The sequence below is a fragment of the Panulirus ornatus genome, chromosome 63 (assembly GCF_036320965.1).
Source record: "Panulirus ornatus isolate Po-2019 chromosome 63, ASM3632096v1, whole genome shotgun sequence".
Lineage (NCBI taxonomy): Eukaryota > Metazoa > Arthropoda > Malacostraca > Decapoda > Palinuridae > Panulirus > Panulirus ornatus.
In genome coordinates this window covers 7,467,083-7,489,224 of record NC_092286.1, presented here as the reverse complement: position 1 = coordinate 7,489,224, position 22,142 = coordinate 7,467,083, and the positions used below count along the sequence as shown (strand labels likewise).

The 22,142-nt window shown below is 42.9% G+C and overlaps 1 protein-coding gene across 8 annotated transcripts in view; it reads left to right on the top strand.

The window, feature by feature from the left end:
* Positions 1–22,142, top strand: part of Syt7 (Synaptotagmin 7) — a 586,302-nt gene that overhangs the window by 546,105 nt on the left and 18,055 nt on the right. For all 8 annotated transcript variants that reach the window (XM_071656733.1, XM_071656732.1, XM_071656731.1 and 5 more), the window contains 2 exons: positions 16,548–16,695; positions 16,942–17,051. In XM_071656733.1, the coding sequence (XP_071512834.1) occupies positions 16,548–16,695; positions 16,942–17,051 (258 nt within the window). The remainder of the gene's footprint in view (positions 1–16,547; positions 16,696–16,941; positions 17,052–22,142) is intronic.

Genomic DNA, 22,142 nt, shown 5'->3' with positions numbered 1-22,142 from the left:
TCTGCCTGGCGTGTTGAGAGAGAGAGAGAGAGAGAGAGAGAGAGAGAGAGAGAGAGAGAGAGAGAGAGTTAACTCCGGCTTTTCTGCCCAAGTGGTTGATTGATGACCCGGTCAGCTTTGGTCGGTGAGCATTGTTGATGATTTTGGTGGAGACGGTAGAGTTGGAGACTGTGGTGTTGGGGATAAGGATGGTGACAATGGTTGTGTTGGTGCTGGGGATGTTGAGGGTGGTGATAGTGAAGATGATGATACTCCTGATAGTGAAGATGATGGCACTGCTGATAGTGAAGATGGTTGTGCTAATTACGAGAGCGTGAAGGACTATGGTGATGGCTAAGGTTTGAGTGATTCTGATAGTGATATGATGGTGAGGATGGTTTTCACGAAGATGATGATAGTGATAAAAAAATTTCTTCAGGTGTAGGAATGCCCTCAATATGGAACCTTGTGACGTCGGAGAGACAATTAAGATAATATTTCCAGACTTTATTCGTCCAGACTATTTCATCCTTACGTTTTCCTTTTACTGCTTCTTATTGACACACACACACACACACACACACACACACACACACACACACACACACACACACACGTATATATTATTGCAAGGAATAACTACTTGTAACAATTATTGGATGAGAGGTAAGGAGAAATAAAAATAAAGAGGAAGAAATGAAGCGGGAAAGAAGGATATCATAATCAAAAAACAGAAACATAAAAAGATATTCTTAAAGAATGGAAAAATTGAATGTGTGGTGGGTAGGTGGAGTGTTGAGGGCGATGGTGACGAGTGGGAGCAAAACTACAGAGGAATGGATCTGGATGAGGGTGTATGGTAGCATGGGTAAGTAGTCAGTCAGGTATTAAGCTAATTGAACGAGGGCACTTTCCTTGTTCCACTGGGTAAAGGAACTGACTAAAAGTCACTGTAAGAATTGGAGGAATAAATCCTTTTAAGAGCATAGTTGGCAGGTTATATAGGTCGTATTAAAAGGATTACTGACCCCTTCGTCGACCCCTTTGTTGGCGAGGGGTGAAAAGGAGTTTAGGGAGGGAAGAAGAGCGTGTGTTGACCAGATTTCTTACTCTAGGGTGTTGGGAAACGGAAGGTAGAAATAGTCGGACATTTCTCTCGGATTAATGGTTTCATAAAAAAGGCATACGATAAATTCAGGAAAAGCTCCTGGAGAGGTCTGAACCCCTATGTGGTATACTTGGAAAACTTATGAAACCCTGGTATTATGAAACCCTGGTGAAGAGCTGTTGTGATAGGAGTGAACATGTGAGTGGGGATATGAGCTGAGTGGCTTGAAATAAAAGTGTGGAGTGTGCCAGGGTTGTATGATGTTGTTGCTATGCTCGTATGGATGGGGGGGCAGTATCACAGATGAGAGCGAGAGATATGTGGTAATAGAGGCGTGCGGTGAAATGACAGGGGAAACAGAATGGGATTCACCACGGATTTTTGCATGCCGATAATGCTCTGCTGTTTTGCTGAGTGAGAGGAAGGATTGGATGTGGAGAGAAATTGCGGGTAACTTTGACGTTTGTATGGAGGGACGAGAGTGGATTCAGTAAAAGACTTTGTGTGTGTGTGTGTGTAATATTAGTATAAATGGGAGAGGACTGGACACTGTAGATAAGGTTGGAACTATATGGAAGTAAAATTCAGTGAGTATGATAGTGCTAAAGATGAAAGTGAAGTTAGTGGGGATGCAATGTAAAGTTTTGTTACCTGGAAAAAAAGAATGCATGTAGAGTTTGGAAAGGAGGTTGCGTGAAGGAGTGCCTCCCAGTTCAGAGATCTAAATATGAATCTTAAGTGCATTTAGGTTAGGATAGACAAGACAGTGGTAAGCTAGTATAGATGGATAATGTGTGTAGTACACTTAGCGTTAGGAGTATAGATAGATAGATAGATAGATAGAAGAATCTGAGATGAAAAGAATGTCATACTAGTGTGAAGAAATTGTTAAAAGCTTCATGGCTAAGAAGTCTTTAAGGATGATAATCTTATCTAGAACGTATAGTAGAAGATACGTTGGTCGGCAGAGGTATATGTATATACATGTGTGTGTGGGTTCGTTGGGCCAGTCTTTCGTCTGTTTCCTTGCGCTACCTCGTAAACGCGGGAGACTGCAATTGGCGATTTAGTATGATAAAAAAGAAATAATATATACATTTTTTTTTTTTTCTTTTCTAAAAGAAGGAACAGAGAGGGGGACCAGGTGAGGATGTTCCCTCAAAGGCCCAGCCCTCTGTTCTTAACGCTACCTCGCTAACGCGGGAAATGGCGAATAGTTTGAAAGAAAGAATATATATATATATATATATATATATATATATATATATATATATATATATATATATATATATATATATAGCTCGACTCGAAGGTACTTGGATGAGAGGAAGACCACTGAAGAGATGGATAGACGATTGAGAAAAGAACTAGAGATATTTCAGGTGGAGTTGGCAGACCAATGATTCGGAACTGAGTACTGTGGAGACGACGCATGCGCCGTAGAGGCAGTGTGAGTGAAGCGACGGGTCTCAGTTTAGTGTGAACATTGAGTATGTAAATAAAGAGGATCTGTATCCGTGTGAGGGTTCGTATCGTACCAGAACACACTGGTCATGGGTCGAGCGTGTGTGTTAGTGATTTGAAAGGCTTATTTATGTACCTAACTTACCTCAGGGAATTGACAATGGGATTTGATAACAAAATTAATTATAGTGTTTTAGAATCAGTTCCTAAAACCAGGGTTTTTCTGCGAGTAATTTGTTTTGGATCTGCCTCTCCTGTAATGGTAATCTAATGCACTTCAGTCATTCGAGGCTGATTATCATGTAATGATACTCTAATTACAAATTATATAGATGAAGATGTTTGACCATCGAGGCTTCATATCTTGTAGAATATTTCCTACTTTTCCTGAACGATTGGATAAGATTTAATGCAAATGAAGAATTGTTTAAAGGGATCATTTTTTTTTCCTTTTTTTTTTTAGTTCACTAAAATTCATGATTGAACTTCCATGGGTCGCCCCTTCTTTGCTTGATCCACACAAAATTGTGTCTCGCGAGATGTTCATATTTCTAAAAGACGCCTCCAACACATTCTCGATATTTTATGTGGTTTTTCTTTTTTTTTCGTACAAGAATGAAATTTTCACATGGTCTTATAAAGAACGGAGAATGAGTGATGGGCGATTTGGTTGTGATTAACAACACTTGTGTGTGTGTGTTGGGGGGGGGGGGGGATAAGAGAAATTATGAGTGGAGAATGATGGGGAATTTGAGTGGCGAGTGGTCAAGAGTGTTGGGGAGGGAGAGTGACGAGAAGAAAATGGACGTTGGGGATTAGAGATTAAAACGGGAGGGTGGGGTTAGGGGGTTGTGGGGTTGGGGGGGAGATGACGCTTAGAGAGTGACGGGTTGGGAAGGACAGACAGGGAGCTGTGGTTGTAAACTGACGGTTGGTAAGTGACGGGTGTCAAGTCATACACCGTGGACGAGTAGACGGGTGTTGGTTGCACTGGGACGGATGACAGCGGGAAACACACACACACACACACACACACACACACACACACACACACACACACACTGGAAGACATGGTACGTACACAGAGTCATGAGGTTTGCTATGGCCCCCTCTATAGAGCGACACCCCACACGCCACCCTCCTTCCATCCCTCCTTCACCCCACGAACTCCCCTCCTTCCCACTGACATCCCTCCTTCCCCCCCCCTACTAACACCCCCCCTCCCCCCCACCGGTTTAAAGGTTATTCCCCGGGTGAATGACAGACCTTCAGCGAGAGCAAGTTTCTCGTCTGGTCATCAGCGTGTGTCTCCCTGCCATGAATACATCTCCAGATTGCCTTGACTGATGATCTCACTTCATGAGGATTTTACGACCTCGTTCTGTGACGTTCGCTCTGACGTGTGTGTGTGTGTGTGTGGTTCGTCGTCTGTGCTTTCATCTAGTTGTCAAATTTCTCGTCTTTTGTTTCGCAGGTATTTGGTAGATTAGAGTAACCTTCTCATCAGTGCCTGTTTTTGGGAATGTGGAAAAAAGAAATCTGTCTTCTTAATCTGATGGACATGATAAGAGCTAAAAGTACACCCTCCCGAAGTACACCCTCTTGAAGTACACCTTCCTGAAGTACACCCTCTTGAAGTACACCTTCCTGAAGTACACCCTCTTGAAGTACACCTTCCTGAAGTACACCCTCTTGAAGTACACCTTCCTGAAGTACACCCTCTTGAAGTCCACCCATCTGAAGTACTCCTCCTGAAGTACACCCTTCAGAAGTACATTACAGAAAGACAATAGAAAAAGGTTTATTTGTTAAAGAAAAGAAACGAGGGTTCTCCCTACAGTGTCTTTCCAAGATGTTCCTCCCCACATTCTCCTCCCCATAGGGCCCTCCCCACAGGGCCTTCCCCACAGTCCCCTCCCCACAATCTCCTCATCACACCCTCCTCCTCCCCACAGTCTATCACAGCCTCCTCCTCCCCACAGTCTATCACAGCCTCCTCCTCCCCACAGTCTCATCACAGCCTCCTCCTCCCCTTTGCCTCCTTCCCCACAGTCCCCTCCTCCTCCCCACAGCCTCCTCCTCCCCACAGTCCCCTCCGCCTCCTCCCTTCCACACACATGGTAAAACTTAATATCCCGGCTTTACTTCGGGTCATGATAATCGAAACCTTCAGGGATGATGATAATGTCAGCGTCATTAAGGTCGGCTGAACCCCCCGGGCGAGCCACACTTCCCTCCCTCCCATCCTCCCTCAGTGTGACGAACAGAAAACCATTTTTTTTTTTTTCATTTTCGGTTCTTGAAGAAAAAAATCAAGTCTTCCACCGGTCGCCAGAATTGAGAAACACACACTTTTTTAATGTTGGCTGCTGCTGGATAGATGCGAGGAACATTTGAGACTGTGTGTAGGCATTAGTATATCTTTCAGTAGGAAGACGAGATTGATTATATATATATATATATATATATATATATATATATATATATATATATATATATATATATATATTCCTATGAGTCCACGGGGAAAATGAAACACGAAAAGTTCCCAAGTGCGCTTTCGTGTAATAATCACATCATCAGGGGAGACACAAGAGAGAAATATAACAGTCAGTTGATATACAACGAAGAGACGTAGCTAGGACGCCATTTGAACGTTTTGTTGAGAGAAATTCGCTGAAGACGTTGGAATTATACGTTTTCTCTCCTTCATTGGAATACTCCCCTGTTAGAGGCAGTATATGTCGTCTGGTTCAACATGACTGTGTATCACGAATTATCACTCATATTTGAACAGTTCCCGAGATCGACTATAGTGAAATTGCTGGGAGACCTTATACCATGACATGTTAATGATCGTTAGTTTATAGTTCAGATGATGGCAGGTATTCCAGGATAGACGAAAACTTTATTCATTTCTTACTACATCTTTGTGATGTTGTTATAATAATAAAGCTGTCGCAATGTTTTTTTTTTTTGCAGTAACTCTTCTACTACGACTGTTCACAAAGTTCCTTGAGCTTAAAGTCCTATACCACAACTGTCACAGTGTTCCCTGAGCACAAAGTCCTCTACTACAGCTGTCGCAAAGTTCCTTGGGCACAAAGTCCTCTGCTACAGCTGTCGCAAAGTTCCTTGAACCCTCATCTACCATAGCTGTCGCAGTGTTCCATGAGCACTGTCTCCTACCACAACTGTCGCAATGTTCCTTGAGCACCAAGTCCCCCTTCCAGGTCCCTTGCGATCTGCAGCCTTAATCTGGTTCTTCCAGCGTCTCACGGGGTAAGAGCTGGGATTATACCCGCTTTGCTAGGCACAACCGAAGCTGGGAGCAACAAGCGCTTGCCAGGCTCTTGGTCGAGTGGAGGAAATTCCTCTTGCAGAACTTATGTTTATATTTGTCCCTGATCCGTGCCAAAGATAGAGTCATTAGTATTGTGGCGTCTTTAAGGATTCCAGAGGTGATTTCGTGTCCTTCCAGCCGAGATGTTGTATGCACTGACTCGTCACGTATTTCAGCTCTGCCGACCTGTGTCGTGGTGGTTAGTTGCTCGTTGTGTCGTCCCCTGTTTTCTATCGCCCTTCGCCAGTCGTCTGTCGTCCCCTGCTTTCTATCGCCCTTCGCCAGTCGTCTGTCGTCCCCTGCTTTCTATCGCCCTTCGCCAGTCGTCTGTTTCTCGTTACTTGTCGTCTTTCATTCGCCTTAACGTCGTGTCTCGTCGTCTTTCCGTCGTCTTTCGTCAGTCGCTTGACATCTATGGTACCTCTCTCGTTCCGTCGCCTAATGCCGTCTCGTTTGTCGTCGTTCCCTGAAACAGTCACCGCCTTGAACGAGATCTGGAACGGCCATTAGCTGGATGTGGACAACGCTTCGACCAGAGCTGGGGGGAGAGAGTTGCCAGACAGCTATATCCCTTGGAGGAGATGGCGACTCTAGGACGTGTGTCGTCTGACTCGAATTCATGGTCTGGGGTTTAGCTTCTCTCTTTTCCCCTCCTTCCTTTGTCACCGCAGTTCAGACTCAGAGGCCAACATACTTTAGAAAAGAGTACTTTTCATTCATGGGTTTCATTCAGTAATCCGTCTCGTACCTCTGAAACACGGGGTCAAAGGTGACTGTCTGAATACAGCACCATTTACATCATGATGGAGTACTTAGTGAGTTAATGCAGTTTAGAATATGCCAATCTATTCAAAGGAGTGCGCCGAATGTGACATATGAATCATATTTAGTGATAGTCTACTATTATTATATTGTTCGATCGCTATGCATGTATTAACGCATTAGTTAAATAACCTAATGATCTACCGAAGCAAAACTATTATCAGTCCAAACTTAGATTGAAGGGTCGGTGATCAAAGACTGTATTTCCTTTTTTTTTTTATCTAATTCTAATGGTGAATTTCAAAGTCATGTTCGAAATCAGAAGAAAAGGAAAGTTCCATATGATAATGTAGTTGGATATCTATAGATATTGAGTGACTCCAACTGACGAAGGATTATCCTTACTGCTCATTTCTCATAACATTGATGCTTGTCATGGACACCCATTGTATACTCTCTTGTCTTGTTTAGGCACACGAACTTTATTGTAAAATGAAATAGTGTTTTGTGGTGCCATAGACACTAGTTCTGTGTAGTGCCCCAGTTCCCACGACTGTATGGTGTCACAGACCCCATTACTGTGTGGTACCAGAGACCCTGTATTATGTGATGCCAGAGACCACAGTATTATGTGATGCCAGAGACCCCAGTGCTGTGTGGTACCAGAGACCTTAGTATAATGTGATGCCAGAGACCAAAGTACTGTGTGGTACGGAAGACCCAATATTATGTGATGCCAGAGACCCTAGTACCGGGAAACCACGAGAAAGAAACTTGGAGACTTTATAGTACTGGACGAGAAGACCATCATGGACACATAGAGACCAGAGACGGAGGTCTGTCCTGACTGGACAAATTCACCTCAATGACAGACAGACCTTAAAGCTGAAGACAATTAAACTTGGCTACAGTGTAAGAAAGTTAAAACATGCTTGCAAGTTTGAGGTGGGGGGGGAAAAAATAAATAAAAGTTTCTCTTTTATTTGTTACGTCCTCTTTTCTTTTTTTTCTGGAGCGAACACGTTTTACAAAGTGGACAAGTTACGAAGAACAGACCCCCTCAACAAAGAAGTCTTTTCATCAACTAATTACTTAATTCTTCTTTTTTTTTTTCCCCGATTCTATTTGGTCTGTGTGATATTATTTCATGCCAAGTTGGGCCTGACATTCATCCATTTTCTTTTTATCAGTGTTCTTCTTGTGTGCTGGATGTTATGAAAGAGTTCTTTATCGTGAGGAAGTAAGGTACGCTGGATGGTTGGTTCTCTCGGGAATAAGGGTCATGTAAGAGGGTTATGTATATATATATATATATATATATATATATATATATATATATATATATATATATATATATATATATATATATATTACTCCTTCAGGACGTGTACAGAAAATAGGCCACGGGTTAGGTATGTCACTGTTCTCATTACTACTACTACTAGTATTACCACTACTACTACAACTACAACCACTACTGTATCTACTACTACTACTGCTACTACTACTACTACAACAATACTACTACAGCTACAACCACTACAGTATCTACTACCACTACTTCTACTACTTCTACCACCACTACTACTACTATACTACTACTAACACTACTATTACCCTTGCTACTATTTTCCACCTTCCTGATATCTTGCAAAATGCCGTCGTTTCTCTGCATCTTGCAGTCTTCCTCCGAAATCCTTGCCACTTCATCTCCCAGCCAGTTCTTGCACGCCAGCTTCCAGCCCGTCGTCCATCGGAAATTCAACTCATGGTTGATTATATTTACATTTCCAGATCATAAACTTGTTTTGCATTTTTTTCTTTTATAGTAATAAGAAATAGGATCTTTTTTATTCGAACAGCTTCACCACATCGTTAATGCAGTAAGACAAATAAGTAAACATTTTGAAAGTGACTCCAGGACTCTTATCATACTTGCTCGTCGTTTCTCGCGTTAGCGAGGTAGCGCCAGGAACAGACGGACACGAGGGCTCATACGCCCCCAAAAGCCCTATTTTCAAGCTGCATGCGTAATGCACGTGAGAATCCACTGGACAGAATAAACCCCAAAAGGATTTTATTTCTTTCCACGCAGAGAACATTGAGAAATATACTTATTTCACGAGAGAGGGCCACTGCGAGGGGGGAGGGGAAAAAAAGAAAACTTTCGCCAGTGGAATAAATCATTGCAACATCGTTCTCCTCGCAGAAGATTCGGAAAGATTTATTTCCCCAGGTTGGGCAAGAAGGAAAAAAAGAATTGAATTATATCCATATTTCTCCCAGGATTATCACCCGCCTCCATCCTTGCTCAACCATTTTCTCTCTTATTTTTCTACTTGTATCTACCACTGTAATTAGCTCCTCATTCTTCTTCCCCTCCCCTTCCTCCCTTTTCCGATCTCCCTGCGTCTGTATCCGTTATCTTGGCTGGTGTCTTTGAGCTCCTACCATTATTGGTATGGTAGCTACCATTACTCGTGCTTTTAGGCCCTCTTATCCCCCCCTTTACCATTTATCTACGAGCAGGTTTCATACACATCTCGTTATTTCATTCTGTGTCATGTATACAGCTTGATAATAAAGACATTATCTTAAAACCTTATCGTAATATGGTTCCATGGCTTTATCCACTCTCCCCAACCATTGCTACGTAACATGGTGTTCATATCCCATTACATAATATCCCTACCATTAGTCCTGACATTATTTTTTAATATATTACCATTGTTTTCGTGTCGTCTCTGCTGCGTTTGTGCAGTATGTGCAAGTCTACCTCTCATCTCCCACTTCCATTTTCTTCGTACGTGTGTACACTTTAAGTCTCCATTTGTCCAACTCACCGTCCATGTCCTCTCCCCACCACACAACCTCATACTTCTACCACAACCACTATGTCCCTTCCACTCTCCCCTCCGCCATGTTTGGCACCGTTTGCCCTCTGTGGAGAGTTCCAGAGCTCTTGGCCCCAAACATTTCCTATATCTCCCCCCCCCCCCCCCTTTCCTCTGTTCCGCGGACCCCTCTACCATTTTCCATACTATTGTTTCTGCGCGGGTCTCTCTCTCTCTCTCTCTCTCTCTCTCTCTCTCTCTCTCTCTCTCTCTCTCTCTCTCTCTCTCTCTCGTGTGTGTGTTTGTATATTTCCCTTTAAAATATAAAGTCAGGGACTTTCAGGTTGACGTAATATTTGGCTCACTACATACATAATTTAGTCCTTTGATTAAAGTGTCGTACGACAGTGTTTGATATTTCAAAAGTTCGAGTGATTTTTGCAATATGTTTTTGTGGACGACACAGTCTCCCCTTATTTTTTCATACGCCTTTTACATTAAAAAAAAAAACGACAAAAAAACGGAAAAGTAAAGTGGATGGGGAACTAAAGGAAAATACGAATGGCTTCTGTTAAGGTATTGTATTCTGAAAACTTTCGTTCTAAAAAGTTTGACTAAAAGCTTTGGTTTATTGTTTTTGAGGGATTTTGTGTAATTTTATTAGATAAGAGGTAATTTGACCTTTATCGCGTAAATTAATAAGATGATAAAGTTCATCTTTAATTGAATCTTGTAACTAAATATACAATTATCTACTCTGAAATGACCCCGTTTGGCAGTCATAACCTTACCTATGAACTTTTAAAGTTAAACGACCCGTTAAATTTCCAATAATCACACTCGCTATCAGGTGACGAAATGACCATATTCGCCAATCAGCGCGTCCCTCTGTACGCCTGGAAACTCCAACGAAAATGACTAACAGGCATCTTGCTCCGGGTAAACAAAGCGCTCGTGCTCGACTCGGCGTCTATATTTCCCTATGGAAAGTTGCCCATCTTGCTTACACTCCCGCCTCCCTCGGCGTCGATATTTCTTTATGAAGAGTTGTTCGCCTTACCTACACTCCCGCCTCCCTCGGCGACGATATTTCTCTGTGGAGAGTTGGCCGTCTTACCTACACTCCCGCCTCCCCTCGGCGTCACTATTTCTCTGCATAGAGTTACCCGTCTTACCTACACACCAACCTTCTCCTCCTCCTCCTCGGCGTCGATATAGGACAACGAAGAGTTGCCCGTCTTGCCTACATTCCGGGCATCATCAGACTCGACATTTGTGTTGTGACTAGTTGTTCTGTTCTCTCTCCAGTCCTTTCCTTCCCCCACGGGCGTGTCTGTAGGCTTCGTAGCTAAAGGTGGGAGGAGGCAACAGGTATCCAAATTTATAGGAAGGGAGAAACACTCTTGGCGAGTAAGAGAATATATGTGTGTGTGTGTGTGTAAAGGATGATGAAAAGCAAAATCACCCGGAATAAACACAGAAGCACTTTGTTGTGTATAAGATGTCGTGACAGCAAGAGCGGGCCCAAAGACGAATGGCCCGTTGGAAACGAGAGGCGAAAATTGCTCGTCCGTCGCGTGTGTGTGTGTGTGTGTGTGTGTGAACCAGACAAAACGAAAAGGGAAACAGAAAAAAAGAGCCGTAGAGAGAAGGATTGAACCTGGGGAGGAAGGTTTGAATATTGAAATAAAGCGGATTAAGAAAAAGGGAGGGGAGGGAAAAGAGGAAAAAAAATAAAGGAGACATGCGAAGAACAGAGAAAGAGATTTTTTGGAGAGAGAGAGAGAGAGAGAGAGAGAGAGAGAGAGAGAGAGAGAGAGAGAGAGAGAGAGGAAATCCCTGACTAGTCCTTGGGAAAGGGGAGAGTTTTGAAGAACGGGGAGAAAAGAGAAAAAAAAAATAGATTGATAAAGTTGAAAGGCAACATAGAATGTCCATGTCACACAAATATCGGAAAGAAAATGGAGGAGGAGTCCTTCTTTTATGAAGGGCGACTCTAGTATATAAGAAGCTCCCTGGGATAGTCCACCCTGAGGGAGGGAGTTGCGAACAGAGTGGGAGGACAGACGGACCTGGACGAAGGTGCGGGAAGAGCTACCAAGACGTCGCGCGGGAAATTGACGGGACGAAGGATAGGATGCACAGGTGAGACGAGGAGAAGGAGGAGGAGGAATATCTTTTGGGGGAGGGAGGGAAGGGAAGGAAAAACTCCTTCTCTTTGAAGAGCTTGTGCCGCGGGTAGATCCCTTGTGAATTATCGAGGGGTAACAATGATAAAGAACTCGCCTTCCCCCTCTTCTCCTCCCCTCAACCCCCCCACCCCAACGTGGGAAAGGGGGGGGGGGGGGTTGGCGGGGCTTTTGGGGGGAGAGAGAAAGGGGGTTGGGGAGGTATTCAGTGGGTAGCGGGGAGAGAGAGAGTGAAGAAGTGGAGTCGCTCAGAGGAAGACGGCTTGTTAGACCACAAGTGAGGCAAGATAGATGAGGAGGATTTAGCAGGATTGGGTTCTAGTGAGGTATGAGGATTAGACTCTGATAAGGATGAGGCATGAGGATTAGGCTGGGGTATGAGGGATAAGGATTAAGCAGTGGGTGAGGTATGAGGATTAGGCTGTGGTATGAGGGATGAGGATTAAGCAGTGGGTGAGGTATGAGGATTAGGCTGTGGTATGAGGGACAAGGATTAAGCAATGGGTGAGATATGAGGATTAGGCTGTGGTATGAGGGATAAGGATTAAGCAGTGGGTAAGGTATGAGGATTAGGGTGTGGTATGAGGGATAAGGATTAAGCAATGCGTGAGGTATGAGGATTAGGCTGTGGTATGAGTGAGGTATAAGGATTAAACTGTGGGTGAGGTATGAGGATTAGGCTCTGATAAGGATGAGGTATGAGGAGGATTAGGGTGTGGTGTTCGGTTGAGGGATGAGAATTATATTGTGGTATGAGTGGGTCAAGGTTGTAGTTGAAAATGTGGCGCAAATTTATTCAATGATATGAAATATTGAATCGTTACCGTGGTCTTAATATGAAAATATTAATCGTGCATATATCTTCAATATAAGTTGAAACACTTTGCAAATAAGAAAAAATATTTGCTTATGTTGCCGTTACATCTCTTCCCTTCTCATCTTCCTTCCGTTATTTCTGGCCACCGAATCTCGATCTAAATTCACATCATTTTCCTATGTTGTCGAAATTGCTTAAGGCGTTTTGAAAGCTTTTATTACATCTCCTCTGAGTCTGAACTCTTATTTAGCAAGAATGATTTTAGGTCATTGAATCCTCACCTCATGAGGCGGTTTCCTGAATGAAGGAATTAGCTTGTTGGCTCTTCTTTCAATTGGTTATAGTTTTCTTTCATCTCTGATCACTTCTGGTGACCAAGGATTGAACTGTCCGTGACGTCATAAAGGTTGATTCTTGGGTAGGTAAGGGAAGAGTTGACTGGGGAGGTAAGGGAAAGGGTTTGAGCCTTGATGTGGATAGGGAGGGAAGAGAAGGGATGATTGAGGTGGATGTGGTAAGCTGGGAGGTAAGTGAGGGGGTTACCTACGGTGGATGGGGAGGTAAGGAAGGGGGTGATTGGAATGGGTAGGGAGGCAAGGCTGAGGTTTGGTGTTGGAGGTTAGGAAGAAGTAGCCTAGGGTGAGTGGGGAGGTAAGGGAGATTGAGCCTAGGGTGAGTGGGGAGGTAAGGGTGACGGAGCGTGGGGGTAAGTGGGGGAGGGGAGTGGGAGCCTGAGATGGATGGGGAGTGAGGTGAGGGAGACGGAGTCTGGGATGAGTGGTTGGGAGGTGAGGGATGGAGGGAGGGTCGAGGAGGAGGAGGAGGAGCCTAGGGTTGGGTGAGGGAGGCGGACCACGCTGGGTAACCTCCGACCTTCTCCTCCACGCGTGCAAGATTGAAGTAATAACGATCCTGGTCGGCGGCGTCGGCAGCAGCGTGGATCCTCTCTCTCTCTCTCTCTCTCTCTCTCTCTCTCTCTCTCTCTCTCTCTCTCTCTCTCTCTCTCTCTCTCTCTCCCACCACCACAGGTACAACCTCCCTCCTCCTTCCACCACCACAACCACCACCACCACCACAGGTGTATAACTCGGACAGCTTATTTTATTCACTTTTTTTTTTTTTCATTATGATCATTTTTATATTTTCGTCTCCCGGTCTCTTCCGTCGCTGCTGCTCTTTTACGACGACGGTTCGTTCCCAGGTCGTTAGGCTGTGTCCCTCAGTCTCATTGGTGGGGCAGGCCAGCGCTGGGGCGGGGCTTGTTGACGTCACAGACACACACACACACACACACACACACGGAGGTACAAATTCGTTCAACTAATTATATGTTATCTTGCGCGCGACGACGCGCGTCTTCCTTGGCGAGATGTTGCGCTCGGGGGTTTGAGAGAACTGTTGTCATCTCGCTGTTTTGACATTTGACACAAGCCCGCGTCCCGGTGTCGGCTTGCGACGGATACACACGTCCTTTTACAAGGACAAAAAAAGAAAAGAAAAACAATAACAGATCAAAAGAATGATTATCATTAACGGCCATGGATGGTTGGGTCTGTGTGGTTGAAGCTGTGTGGTTGAAGTTTTGAGAGCAGCCGGGAATGCGACCTCCAGATGTCCAGCGGAGTATTGGAACTTTCCGTGAAGTTTTCTTGGCCGAGAATAGTTCTGGGATTTTGTTTTTGAGGGTGAACTATGTTGCATGATGAAAAAGAGGAGTGTTTTGGCTTGGAGATTGAAGGAGTTCGGTCTCCATCACTTTTATAGATATTGATATTGGCTTTTCCATACATATCTGCACGACTGGGATTATGAAATCTGTTGTATCTGGTGCTTATAGTGTCTGTTGTTGTTGTTTAGGATTTAGTCTTATCATTTGCTAGGGTTTGGTTTGAGGTCGTTAACGTGAAATTATAACCAGCAGTCGAAACATTTTATAAATTCTTCAGGTGTTCAAAATAGTTCTCAAGACCGTACATAACTTTGTGTATTATATGGTCTTTGTTTGCCCAGTTACTCACATCCTCACGTCTTCTGTATTTAAGAGAACATTGGCTTCCATTTTGATAAAAGCACTTTCAGAATTTTTCTATTTTTTTTTTTTCGCTTTTCATACTTTAGTTTAAGACCATCGTGTTCGTTCGTCCTTCGTACCATCGCTCTTTACATCTCTTCATTACACTTGATCGGAAATAGTTCCTTTGTTTTTCTCATTAAGAAATAGGAAAAAAAAAGTAGCTATAAACGGTTTACACACACACGACATCTGGCCATGTCATTCCGCATTCATCCTCTCTGTTTACACCTTCCATGTGTCCTCTTTACTAGCCTAGCGTCTACCATACCTACCCCGCTTGACCACACCATCGTCAAAAGCTCTCGTCCATACGTCTTTCTAATGATTTTTCCATCCAACGGCACGTCATCATTCTCGTATATACATTCATCTCTCTACAGACGAGTCACAGTAGAAGTGCATGATATATTTACATGATGAAAACCAGAAAGAAAACAGAAGCCTTCATGAAAGTTCCATGAACTTTAGTCTTTTCACATCTCTAGGAAATAACAGAGAGTGGGAGAAATTGGTAAAAAGCAAGTATATATATATATATATATATATATATATATATATATATATATATAATGTGTGTGTGTAGTCAGGTGGTTTGAGGCGCGGTCGGCGTCTGTCGGCAGCAGTTGCCAACCGCTCGTCCGTCGTTGCATTGTTAAATAATCAAAACATACTGGGCTGTTTACAAATCTTGCTCATGAGAAGGTATACCATCTCATCGCCAATACTCCTCCTGTTTTCATGTCTCTGTATGTCCCTAGATTCAGTGATATTTTTATTGATCAAAGAATATATGATGTTTGATCCTGAAGATGGATGTTGCCCAGTTTTTGGTTATTTTTTCGCTTTTAATTTGATTAGACTTAGGAAGACTCTTTAAGTTACACCTCCATAAATCAGAGGGAGAGCAAGCCAAGCTCTCCACCATACAATGATACTGTGGTTTACAACATTAATATTTTTGATAATTTTTATAATATTTTTCGATACTTTCGATTGATTTCGCCTTTGTACGACCTTCGTCTCGTCTCTGTTCCAACACTTCATTGCTCATTATCACTCCCAGAGACCTAAACTCATTAAAAAGGAGAAAAAATCCAATTTCTGTCCGATCAGATGCATAATACCCTGCAATAAGTCGGTCTCTGCGAAAACAGGAGGAGTGGAACAACACTTTTCAAGCTGCATCAGAAACCGACCTTCATACTCATCGTCAATAAGACTTAGAATCTTAGTCGAAATAACATATTATACTGTATCCCTTAAAAGGTATTTATTTACGCCGTGAAATGAGGCTACAACCTAAAGAGTTAGACCCTTTAAATAAAGCTGTTTCCCAAAAAATGTTTGAGAGTCGGGTTGTTCGTCTCTGAAGACCACACCTCCTGGAGTGTATACTCTTAAAGACCACCAGGTCGATCGACCCCTCACCACTGACATACCCTTCAAAGGTCACAGTCTAAGATAAGGTCATACTCCCAGAATGACAATCCTACTTTTAAGAGCCGTACTCTTTGTTAAGGTCGAAGTAACAGATTTTTTTTTTTTTTTGCCGTTCATATTATTACATAAGGTCTCGCCTCATATGTGAGAGCATAAGTTTAAGCCAAACTTTGAAATCCAGACGTACTTGAGCACAACAGAACAGACAGTCCCTTGGATATGATGACGTGACCATTAACCTGATCCATAATGGCCAGGTGAAAGGCCAGGATCATTGCGCCTGAGGGTCAAAATATGGCGCTCTGTCAGTTAAGAGAAATAACCAAGGTTCACTGGTGAACTATAGAATATTAGAACTCTCTCTTTGCAGAAAGCGATTGCTACGATATATCATCATTGGGCAGGAGTCATCACCATATTCTGGTATCTCTGGAGCTCAGAGAAACCCTACATTCCCAAACCTTTTAGAAATCGTAGTCATCGCCGTGTTGGCTAGGCTTTTTCCTTGAGAACTCACACTTGCCTCGACCTTCACAGGCCAAGGAGCTCCCGGCGAAGGACTTGAGCGGCACGAGCGACCCCTACGTGCGAGTGACTCTCCTCCCAGACAAGAAACACAAGCTGGAGACGAAGATCAAGCGACGCACCCTTCACCCCAAGTGGCACGAGACCTTCTACTTCGAAGGTGAGTCCGACTTCGTAAACACACGGTTACCCCGTTTATGCAATATGGGGTATATAAGAGTTCTGACCCTTTTTGGGGACCTTATGAACGTGTTTTTGTATATGTCTACATCCTCCTTTTTTTTTCTTCCCCATATCTATATTTTTTTTCATTCTTGTTCTACCAAAACCTCTTCTTTTCCTCCCTTCCTTCTTTCCGTCCTTCGTCATTTCCTTCATTCGAATCAACACAGTCTCGCCATTACAGGGTTCCCCATTCAGAAGCTTCAGAGTCGAGTGCTTCATCTCCATGTCTTCGACTACGATCGGTTCTCCCGGGACGACTCCATAGGCGAGGTGCACATTCCCCTCTGTCAGGTAAGTGGCTGTGTGTGTGAGTGTGTGTGCCGTACAGATATCTATATTCCGACAGCAAGGTGGGTATTTCTGGCAGGTAGGTGATATTATGCCAGGTAGTTTAGTAAGTTATGCTGAGTACTAGTTTTGTTTATGCCAGGTAGGCGACTATTTATACCACCAGGTAGGTGGCTGTGTTTAGGTGTCTGTTTATGTCACAGAGATGGATGTCTTTGTCATCCAGGAGGCTTTCTATGTCACACTGCGCACTATCTATACCAGGTTAGGTTAGGTTAGGAAGTTGGCATTTTATATATGTATATTTTACACTTATGAATTATTATTGTACGATCTGTACTTTTAGGTTTTTAAGTGGTTGAAGTAAGTTTATAAGTGGAAAAAGTAGTATGGCTTATAAGACTCGGCGTGTTGGTGCAGACTTCTTGTTGCATTGTCCTATAAATAAATCTTATTTATCTTAAGAGTAAAATATGGCTTCACTTATGGTAAAGTGGCAGTGAAGTTAGAGTTAGGAAATGGATGAATTTTGACATGGATTTTGGGTTTTTTTTTTTCTAGTTGTACATGTGTTTCATCGTAAGGGAGAGGAAAATTACATAGTTAATTCATATGACTGATAAATTTGCATTATCATACATTATTTAAATCGAGCAGCTGTCGCAGCAGTGTTACGTTCTTTGTAAAAAAAAAGATGTTGGCATATAAAGCAGATATTGTTGATTAAACACTCCACGTCAGACATAGATAAATATAGGTGGTTGAGTCATCAATAGAGACGGAGCTTCATGCAAATTTCATGCTTTATATCCACAAGACATGAATTTATATAAAAACAAGCCCTGAAGCTACACATACAAGCCTTGAGTCTTTTTTATACATACATGCCCTGAATTTACATACATACAAGCCATGAATCTGTATACTTACAAGCCCTGAATTTATTTATATACATACAAGCCCAGAATCTGTATACATACGTGCCCTGAATCTTTATACATACATGAGGACCTGAGTATACACATACAAACCCTGAATCTATACATTTGGAAGCCCTGAATCTGTTTTTCTTTATTTTCTACCTTTCCACCATTCTTTAAACTCCTCGTTACGACTTGACAATCATTAAGCACGACATTACAACTATTGAGATTTAACGACCTGGCTTGTGTCAGGTCAAAGGGCTTTCTCTCTAGCTTATCGTCTGTACAGTGTTTGCTGAAGAGTTTGATAATTATTTTCCCGTATTTTTACTCGCTAGTATAGTGGTTGAGGATTGAATAGATCGTGCCTCGAACACGGTGATTTAGACAATGTGTGTGTGTTTGTGTGTGTGTGTGTGTGTGTGTGTGTGTGTGTGTGTGTCGAAAAGAGACAGAACAGGAACTGATAGTGAAGACTAATGTAATTGGTAGGTGGCGTGCAGTGAACCAAATAGATGATATAACTGGTATGTATGGAGAGTATAGAGCACTACAGACAGGTGCCATAGACCAATATAATATGATAGATGGTTATACATTACAGACAGGTGCCATAGACCAATATAGATAGATGGTTATACATTACAGACAGGTGCCATAGACCAATATAGATAGATGGTTATACATTACAGACAGGTGCCATAGACCAATATAGGTAGATGGTTATACATTACAGACAGGTGCCATAGACCAATATAGGTAGATGGATATACATTACAGACAGGTGCCATAGACCAATATAGGTAGATGGTTATACACTACAGACAGGTGCCATAGACCAATATCGGTAGATGGTTATACATTATAGACAGGTGCCATAGACCAATATAGGTAGGTGGTTATACATTCGAACAGATACATGGCAGACACGTGAATCAAGTGTTTGAACACGATGAACAGACGAATGTAAATAACATAGGACAGCGAAGAACACGGGTGTTCAGTTCATTTTAGACAGATGGCATGAATTGATATCGATCAGTACCACTTATCTAAACTAGTATAAATAAATAGTTTAGATTGTTTCATATAATATCAACTAGTGGTGACAAGGGGATGCTTCGCTAGTGTAATGGGTAGATGTTGATATGTGTTGATATTTATATATATATATATATATATATATATATATATATATATATATATATATATATATATATATATATATATATATAATTGTTATACACTTGGTATCGATAGATTATAGCATATATAATATATAGACCAGTATAGGTCAATCAACTCGACTGTATAGACTATATCAAATCCCTCATAGGTAAGCTCGTACAGCATATATAATATATAGACCAGTATAGGTCTGTCACCTCGACTTTACAGACTATATCAGATCCCTCATAGGTAAGCTCGTATATTATTTGCGAATGTAAATCTCTCTCTTAAATTATCATAACATTTGATTATTAATTCGGGTAGCGCCAATACGGAATGTGATGGCAAGCTTCTAAGATATGAATATTGCATGTTACAAAAATGATTCATTTGTACTGTGAAGAGAGAGAGACTTATTCAGTGCTCCAAGCTTGATTGATAATTTCAACGTATAAAAAGGTTTAGTTTCAAAAAAAAATTTCGTAGAATAATTTATAGACTGAAACATTATATATATATATATATATATATATATATATATATATATATATATATATATCATGGTCGTATTGGAAGTACACAGATTCGAAACCATGCTTGTAAGAGCCTAATAATAAAAGAAATAGCTGCTTGATGGATGAATCATCCATTATCTCTACCAGTCAAAGAAATTTGTGATAACCCCCCTACACTATTCGTTTATATCTTGAAATTTAAATGGCTTTACCACGAAGCAAGACCCCGAGGCGACTTTAAGTTTGTGCATGGCGAAATACTCAGTGGAGGATTACACCGGCGCACTGGAGATCAACGCCGTGAACTAGACTTTGTCTATTGTATGTCAGAGTTAAATCCTCCCGCGGTTCCGGGTGTTGTGGAATGTACACGTTGCAGACAGGTGGTCGCAGTTCCGGGTGTTGCAGACAGGTGGTCGCAGTTCCGGGTGTTGTAGATAGGTGGTTGAAGCATCATCCTGCAGGTGTGTGGCCAGTCTGGTAACGTTGTGGGGGTCGTCACCTCGACTCGCGTCTCAACACGACGCACGCACCCATACGATCCTCCTGTTCACTCGTAAAGACACCGGTGGTGTTGTGAGGGAGAAATGTTCATGGAAGGAAGGAGTCAAGCAGACGACCATCGAAGGCCTTTACAGCTCCTACTGAGGGGGAAAAATAAAACAATAAACATCTCGAACTAGGGAGATTCACCGTGTATTATATCATAAGGTGAAGGGTGAGCTTGATCTAAAGCAGGCGTTCAGTGAATGAGGGTTTTTTTTTTAATAAGATTTTAAAAGAAGGATTGAGGGTGAGCTCTTTGAACGAGAAGGGGGGTGGGGGTGAGGGGAGGAGTGATATAAGAATCAAAGAGGTTGGTTGAGGAGAGGGATATGCGTTTTTTGGCTTGGGTGCAATATTATGTATATTACTTTTCCGTCATTATAATATTCTGAGCACTGAACCGACATATGACCTTTGACAGCCTCGTAAGAGAGATGGAAACCACCGTCATTCAGTTCGTAACTGGCGTTTTAAGTAAACGAGGTCATTTAGAAGTTCTCCAGTGCCTATTTCCTAAAAGTGTTTGACCTCCGCTCAACAGGATACAGCACTGGCCTGTTACCACGTGAAGTTAACGGTATAGTTTCGCCTTGTGGAACCTTCCAATAAGATGAACGAAGAGTTAAAAGTCGGAAGACATAATATTAGGGTGCCCTTCTAACGCCTCCGGGAGGCGGGCTGCTCGAGATCCGAGTCGTAGCCGAGGTCTTCCTCCCCTTCGAGACCCAGAGACTCGTAACGCCTCCGGGAGGCGGGCTGCTCGAGATCCGAGTCGTAGCCGAGGTCTTCCTCCCCTTCGAGACCCAGAGACTCGTAACGCCTCCGGGAGGCGGGCTGCTCGAGATCCGAGTCGTAGCCGAGGTCTTCCTCCCCTTCGAGACCCAGAGACTCGTTGAATGAAGCCTCGACACACCTTCCACAGCCACACGTGCGAATGATCTTCAGACTTCGTAACTGGATCGTAAGAATCGTCTCTTCTGGAGTTGCTTCGCCACGTCAAGGGATTGCGTCTGTGTGAACCCTCCTCCCGCAGTAGACGATCATTACGTTGGGTAACCCAGCCTCCTTGCTCCTCCTCCTGTATTGTAGCTGTTAGTTCCCTAATGTGAACTTGTGTTTTAGTAGTAGCAGGGGAGAGAAAACAGCGGCTGGTACACTTGAGTGACACCCTCCCCCTTTGACACCCCATTTACAATCCTTCACAGACCACAACCCTCAGCTCAACTTCCACAGTATACCACGGCACACGTAACCTGTGGTGCGTCCATGTAATCACCCACGGGGCTTTACGACAAGCCACGCAAAGGACCTTTCACCACCTGCAGGCTCGGAATAGTGATCCACCCTAACCTAATTTTCAAGAGCATGGCTCACTCGGGCTTTGCGATGACCTAGCCTAGCTCTTGGAGGTCCAGCCTAGCCTCACACACACCAGTGAAATGTAAGCTTTATTTCGCTTTCGTCACCAAAGTCACCCCGGCTATATATATATATATATATATATATATATATATATATATATATATATATATATATATATATATATATATATAATATTCCCTTGAAGTCGTCCAATTTTGGCTGCAACTTCCCCATTTACATTATTTGTTTGTTTTCCTGGAATGATGATAAAAAGAAAGGAAACATCATGTTTTATCACTGTAAGAAGACGAACGCTCACCACCTGGTGGCTACCTTTGGAACTTAATACCTCGCTGGAGTGTTCCCGTGAGTGCGGCGGGCGGGCGAGCGGGCGACAGCCAACCCTCCAACACCAGAGGTCAGTAGCCTCGCTCGACGGCGTCTGTGTCTTAAAACGACCTCAGCTACACGGTGATGGGGGAGTTGGGGTCGGAGAGGAGCAAGGGAGTGAAGGGAAGGGGTTGTGTGGGGGGGTTTAGGAAAGCAACCTTGAAGTTCTCGACACCAGAAGTTTAATT